This window comes from Buceros rhinoceros, unplaced genomic scaffold (assembly GCF_000710305.1).
Source record: "Buceros rhinoceros silvestris isolate BGI_N320 unplaced genomic scaffold, ASM71030v1 scaffold23639, whole genome shotgun sequence".
Taxonomy (NCBI): Eukaryota; Metazoa; Chordata; class Aves; order Bucerotiformes; family Bucerotidae; genus Buceros; species Buceros rhinoceros.
Genome location: NW_010432443.1, coordinates 5,018 through 11,947, shown reverse-complemented (window position 1 = coordinate 11,947; position 6,930 = coordinate 5,018). Strand labels below are relative to the sequence as shown.

Sequence of the window (6,930 nt, the reverse complement as noted above, 5' to 3'; positions counted from 1 at the left end):
AGCAGGAATTGTCCCGCCAGCCCCCTCACCCCCTGTGCTGGTGGAAGCAGGCGTGACCTGGCTGGCAGTGAAGTGGAGCCCACCAAGCGGGGTGTCTGCCGAGGAATCCCTCACTTACACCTTGGAGGTGGAAGAAGAAGGTTCTGTAAGTGCTGGCATTTGGTTTATCTGCAAAAGCCTGATACACATGAGCACTGAAATAAAAAAATTAACTCCATGTTCTGCTTTCACGTAAACTGCTGCAGAGCCCTGCAGCAGCTGGCCGGTGTTGCATGTGTTCATACAATGAAGGTGAAGTTCAAGCTGTACGGTTTGATCGATCCGATCTGGTTTTTGTCAGGGAAAATGAGTGACGGGGCTTGTTCCTCCTTCCCTCCCTCCCAGGGCTATGGGTTCCAGCCGCAGTACAACGGGGACGAGCTCTCGTGCACTTTAAGAAATCTGAGGAGGAGCACGTCCTACAAGTTCAGGGTCTGTACTCTCTTTTGTCTCTAATTTCATGATGGCTGTGCTTTTCTGGAGCCTGAGCATTTTCCTACAGCTAAGGCGCTTTCCGTGGAGACAGCAGAAAATTCCCGGCAGTACTTTGGTTGTTCCAGTGGGGTTTGGTGGATTCATAATACAGATCAGATTTTTTTGCGGTGGCTAATTTTGGGGTTTTTTTAATTGTTGTCTTTTCTGTTGTGGTTTTTGGCGGGGTGGGGAGGGGCAGAATTTTTAAATCAGCAGGATATTCCTTGTCATAAAATCAAGCATTTATTATATATTCCATTCATTCCTGAAACAGCTCTTTGCCTACAACAGCGAAGGAAAAAGTAGCCCTAGCGAGGTGGTGGAGCACAGCACCAATGCTGACAAACCTGCACCGCCGAGTAAACCAGCCGTGAAGGGCAAGATCCATCCGCACAGCGTGAAGGTTACATGGGGTAGGTGACGTTCTGTTCACACCGTCTTTTGAGCACTGCTCTCGTAGGGACAGTCCGGCAGTGGTGTGGGTCGCAAAGCAGAGGCAAGCTCAGGCAAATTCTTTGTCTCTGCAGATATTGTTATTGCAGGAGAAGTATGTAAGAGTTTCCCAAAAATCGCAGCTTGGTTTGTTTGGAGGCTGTGGCACAAAAGGGCTGGTTTTCTTTATTCATTTTAGAGAAGCAGTCAGTGCTGTTGGCTGTCCTAAGCACCACAGTAAATCTGGAGGCTCTTAAATAATTAAGTGTGCTCTTAAAAATAAGAGATGGGGCAGTATTTCCTTGGCTACTCTTCTTCCTGCCATAATCACCATTAATTACAGAAAAATTATTCTGCAGAATGTGTTGTGAATATCTAAGCACACAGTTTCTGTTGAATTTTCTGCTGGAATGTGTCTGGCAGTCAATGAATGTGTTCTCTGGAAAAGCCGGTAACAGGATAGTGCATCGGTTTGAAACCTGCTGTAATTCATTTTGAGATGTTGATTTCTTTCAGAGCCACCCAAAGATAACGGAGGGTCGGACATCACTAAATACTGTTTGGAAGTCTCAGAAGCATCAGTTGGTAAGCAGTCAGCTCCGCGCCCTCAGGCAGCCTGTGCTGGAGTGCTTTCTTCTGCCAACCCAATGACTGTGTGAGGGGATTTTCAGGGTTGATGTTTGCAGAGGTTCTGTGGTGTGAAGTGGTGTGTGTTTCCTCAGGAAGCAAATGGAACACCGTCTACAGCGGCTCCCAGCGCGAACACGTGTGCGATCACCTCAAGCCTGGCACTTCGTACAGAATGAGAGTTTATTGTGCCAGTAAAGGTGGTGAAAGCCAGGTGAGAAACAGGAGGCTAAACTTGCTTCTGAAAACCACTTCTCAAGGTGTTGTAGTGAAATGTCATTGAGTGTTTCCATGCTGAAATCCTTTGTGTCGCTGCTAGGCCTCTGATGTCATGACTGTCACGACGTCAGCCGTTCCTCCTGGCCCGTGTCACGCTCCGTGCCTGGCAGGCAAAGCCAAGCCCAAGGAGATCACTCTGCAGTGGGGTAAGCTCCAACGTGGCTGGACACAACACTTTTCTGATTGTAAATGTCGTAACACACGTGAAAAACCTTAGAACTCTTCAGGAGATAGTCAAAGAGTAATGAAGACACGCTGGGTAATATGAGGAAAACATCTGAAAAAAACCGAGGAAGGCCATTTTAAACCGATCTGTCAGTATCGGGGGGGGAAAAGCAAGCTTCATCAAGAGTTTCTGCTCAGGTACAGGATAAAAGCCTGCACTCCAACTTCCAGAACTCAGCTGACTCAACTGCTAGCTTGAGGAGGCTGTGTGGAAAGTACTTAAAGGAGAAAATGCTTTGTGAAATTAACAGGGAAAAAAAAAAACCCTCTTTTTCTTTCCTAGGCCCACCAGCCGTAGACGGAGGTTCTGACATCACCGAGTACATTCTGGAGATGGCAACCTCTGAGCAAGAGGAACGCAGACAAGTCTATCAGGGTCCAGCGTCTGAATACACAGTGAACAATCTGCTTCCGGGGAGAACGTACTGCTTCTGGATACGAGCGGCGAATAAAGTTGGGGTAACTACAGCGCTAACGAGAGCATGTTTAGATGAGAGATGGTGATGAGACTTACCAGCCTGGTGGTATTTTGTAGCTTCTGTGTTGTGTCGTAGTTCTGTTGAAGGAGCAAAATTTCTTACAGCATAAAAAATACGATTTAAAGAAGTTTCAATAGATCGGGGCTGAAGGAAGGACTGGAGATCCCTGAGCCAGGGGCTCTTCACTGTGCGGTGCATTTCTGTGGTGGTTCACTGCACTGCTGCCAGTGCTGAAGGGAACTGGTCCAAAGCTGGTGCCAGACGTTCTCCTGCCACTTGTAGTCATTCCTTTGACTGTAACGTAAACCCCACGCTCCCGGCTGTGAACAACCACCTGACCTCTATGCCTGAAGACGTTGCTCTTTGTTTCACTCTCAGCGTAGGCTCAGCAGTGTTACTGTGTAGAGGGTGTGTGTGAATGCTGCCGGGTTTGAACCAGGCTGGGGTAAACACTGCTTGAATAAAAGTCTGTCTGAGACAGAACGTGGCTGCTTCTGGAAGCCAGATCCTGATGAGGGGGAAGGAGGAGTTCACAAAGCCGTAGCAGCAGAGGATGACAGATATCCTGCAGGCCCAGGGCCGCTTTAGAGAGCAAACCACCTGAAGGGGGTTGTGAACGGCACTGTGAAACTAAGCCCTCAACTCTTTGGTTTATTTCCCCATCAAGTTAACAATAATTTGCTTTGTTCAGCTCATACACTGGCACGTCCGGTTCCGCCGCACTGCCGTTGCTGTGCTCATGCAGTCGTGTTTTCTTGCAGTTCGGCCCCCACTCCGACAAAGCAGAGATCTCCACTGCTCCGGGACCCCCCGACCAATGCTGCAAACCCCTCGTCGCCTGTAAAAGTGCAAGCTGTGCTGTCGTTTCCTGGGAGGTGGGTGTTGGTGATGCTCAGTAACACGCACGTTAATAGTTGCCTTTGAGAATTGTAGTGACACGTGGATGACACACAGAAGTGGAACAAACAGCAGGTGATGAGGTGGAGTATTTTGAGGCCACCTCTTTACAGAGGTTTTGTAAATTTTGTCAGCTATGAATTTCCGTCTTAACTGAATAAACTGGGTGACATTTCATCCTCCTCCTGGTATGGTAACTAATGTATAATTAGCATATCCAAGTGGAGAGAGATGGTGAGTCACTCAGAATTCTGCTCTGAACTGTGGTGGTGTTACAGCCATGTCCAAATGGAAACCTTTCAACAAGCTGGACTTCAGCTCGTGCCTTTGGCCGTGATGGAGAAGAGCTCAGGTTTCCACTCCGGTGCTCCTCTTCCCCTGTCTTTGTTCACTGTAACCAGAGATGATGCTCATGTATGATGAACGTGAGTATGTGCAGTAGCTGAAAGGAAACGTATCCCTTAAACCCGTAGAGCCCGGCGTGCAATGGTGCAGAGATCAGCGAATACCGGCTGGACTGGGGACAGGTGGAGGGCTCGATGCACCTCATCTACAGCGGCCCTTGCCAGAGCTATGAAGTGAAAGGTCTCACACCTGCTACCACCTATTACTGCAGAGTCCAGGTATGAAAAGCACTGTGTGATGTTACTGAGTGAATAAACAAGTACATCCAGTTCGAAGAAAAACTTCAGCTGGAGATGAATAAAATCACGTGCTGTCACCTACTAATGCAGTGGAGCAGGTAAAAACGCTTCCCCTTCTCCCCCAGTCCCTCCTAACTAGAAATGGAATTTAGATCAATTTAGAGTTGCATCCAATTCCAGCCATTTTGCCGTGTTTACATCTTACTTGGAAGATTTTCCATTCTCTTCCAAAGTGCTTCCAGTAGCATGCACAGGCAGCGTGACTGATGTTCCTGCCTGGTGAGGAGAGTGTGGGCTCAGTCACCAGCACGGGGTCTCTTCCAGGCGGTCAACGTCGCTGGTGTGGGGCTGTTCAGCGAGGCTGGCGTGGTGACCACCCCCCCGGCGGTGCCTGCAGCGGTATCGGTGCTGCATTTACTTGAAGAAGATCAGATGGAAATGCCTCTTCCTTTATCAACGTGCCTTGTGATCCACTGGGAAGAACCGTGTTGCCATGGGGCAGAGATCACCGGGTATAACATAGAATACGGGGAAAAGCAGCTCGTCACTGTGGGAAGAAGCACAAGCCACGTTCTTGAGAATCTGCTGCCTGACACCCTGTACAGGTGAGGATGGATCGGGTCACTCTGAAACCACCTCAGTGAGATTTTCCAGTCCAGTAGCTTTGAGGGTAGTGGTTGAAATTTTGAGAGCAATGTTTCTTTCGGCTTACAGGAGTAGGTTATTTTTAGAGTTAATTTCTAACTGTCTGGAGTTATGTTCTGTATAGCTTTCAGCTCTTGCTTCATGACCTAGCCTGTGTCAGGGCCTCACTGAATTAACCACGTGGCTGCTCTTCTCGCACCTCCAGAATTAGAATACAGGCCATAAACAGCCTTGGAGTCGGCCCTTTCAGTCAGTCCATTAAAGCCAAAACGAAACCACTACCTCCCGACCCCCCCCACCTGGAGTGCGTGGTCTTCAGCTACCAGAGCCTTAAACTCAAATGGGGCGAAGGGCCGAGCAGAGCTTTAATCTCCAACCCCACCCAGTTCAACCTGCAGATGGAGGACAGGTTCGGCAGGTAAGAGGGTCAGACCGTGAGGGACATTGTTGCTTTACAGCTTGGTATCGGGTTTTGGGGACGATGTAAGTGTTGTCACTTCTGTTGGCACTAGTGAGTGATTGGGCATCCCAAGGTTTGCATCTTCCCATCCCATCTTCCAGCCAGAAATGCTGTTAATGGCTGTTGCGCTTGTAAACAGCAAAACTGCTCACTGTTCAGTCAGATCTTAGATCTTCCCGTGTTTCCAGGGTGGTTTGGTTTGTGGAATTTCTAAACCGAGGTCTGGTTTGCCTGTAGGACACGGGGTGAGGGCTGTTCTTCACCTTGAAATCCCACCTTCCCCCCTACACACGAGGGTTCTCCTCTTGACTGCAGCCAGCAGCCTGCTGCAGCAGTTCCTGCGGTAGCTGTGTGCGGCCGTAGCTCAGCGCCCAGACAGGTCGAGTGGACACTCCCTGCAAGCAAACGAAGGCTTCTGCCAGCACCAGAGCGAGGTGTGTGCTGGTCCGGTGCCCGTCATGACCTGTCGCTGACAGGAGCAGAGTTCAAACCGCCTGACATTCCCCGGGCCTGCCTCTGGAAACCAGGGGCACCTGCAATGCCCTGGCACTTCTTTGGGCTTCAGTTGGATATGGAAGTGTCCCGCCTACGCTGCTGACGTAGCAACGCGTCACCGCGGGATGATTTGCCTGTGTTCTGTGTCTGCCTTCCAGGTTCATGACGGTTTATAGTGGTCCTTGTCACACATACAAGGTGCAGCGGCTCAGCGAATCCACTACATACTATTTCAGAATCCAGGCGTACAACGACGCTGGGGAGGGGGCGTTTTCCGAAGTTTACGCCTTCACTACAACCAAGTCTCCACCTGCGTCTCTTAAAGGTGAGTTGACACCATGAGCTGTTCACGTGCTGGAGTGAATGCCGCAGCCCGACTCTTCCCAGCCCAGCGTCTGTGTGGGCCAGAGAACAGAAACCGGTGAGGGGCTTTATCTCAGTGTAAGAAGGGTTGTACTGGTGTAGGACCAGCGTGAGGCTCTTCCGCCCCTGCAGTGAGGATTTCTTCTGCCCTGTTCCAGCTGGAAAGGCCTTGTTCAGGGTTACTGATCATTTGAGATCACGTACAACAGCAGACGAGAAAACAGGTGATTCCTCTCATCTTCGCTCTCTAATAAGAACGTTGAAGATTCCCGTGAGGGAAAGTCATGCCGAGGACCAGGACGGACAATTAACTGCGTTTATCACGTGTAATTTCAGCTCTGGAGATGCACAGGCATAAACACCCCTTTCTCCAGGGCTCTGAAAGCGCTTGTGCCTCTGTACAAGCCTTAGACATCAGAAACTCCTCAGCTTGGAAAGGCAGACAAGGGTAACCTGCGGATATTGCAGGGACCATATTTTTAAGCTTATGTACAAAATACAGCAAAGGAAAAGGGGGAATGAAACAGACCTTCGCTGCTTAAAGTCGTTGGAGTGACAATTACCTCTAGGAGTGACAGCTGCCTCTACAGCGGTGACAAACACGCGGGGCAAACCTTCTGCTTTTAGCTGTACCCAGCCCAGTCGCCCGCATCAGCACTGACAGGTTTTCGATGGAAAATACAGAGAGGCAGAGCGCACGTCAAGGCAGAGTGAGGAAACTTCCTGGTAGCCACTGGAACGGGGGCCCGTTCGCTGCAGTAGTGGTGAAAATGAGTCACTGTGGCGTCTGGTGGGTTTGGGCCTTTTCTTCCGACGGAAAACACAAGGACTTTGTAGAGACTGTTGTTCCCTTTTTCTAAAATGCCAACAA

The 6,930-nt window shown here is 49.7% G+C and overlaps 1 protein-coding gene across 1 annotated transcript in view; it reads left to right on the top strand.

Moving 5' to 3' along the window:
- Positions 1-6,930, top strand: part of LOC104500185 (fibronectin type-III domain-containing protein 3a-like) — a 22,384-nt gene that overhangs the window by 14,483 nt on the left and 971 nt on the right. Inside the window, exons 13-24 of the mRNA XM_010143789.1 lie at positions 6-145; positions 385-471; positions 788-926; positions 1,462-1,530; positions 1,668-1,786; positions 1,892-1,997; positions 2,360-2,535; positions 3,317-3,430; positions 3,926-4,075; positions 4,421-4,701; positions 4,947-5,159; positions 5,855-6,021. Of these exons, the coding sequence (XP_010142091.1) occupies positions 6-145; positions 385-471; positions 788-926; positions 1,462-1,530; positions 1,668-1,786; positions 1,892-1,997; positions 2,360-2,535; positions 3,317-3,430; positions 3,926-4,075; positions 4,421-4,701; positions 4,947-5,159; positions 5,855-6,021 (1,761 nt within the window). The remainder of the gene's footprint in view (positions 1-5; positions 146-384; positions 472-787; positions 927-1,461; positions 1,531-1,667; positions 1,787-1,891; positions 1,998-2,359; positions 2,536-3,316; positions 3,431-3,925; positions 4,076-4,420; positions 4,702-4,946; positions 5,160-5,854; positions 6,022-6,930) is intronic.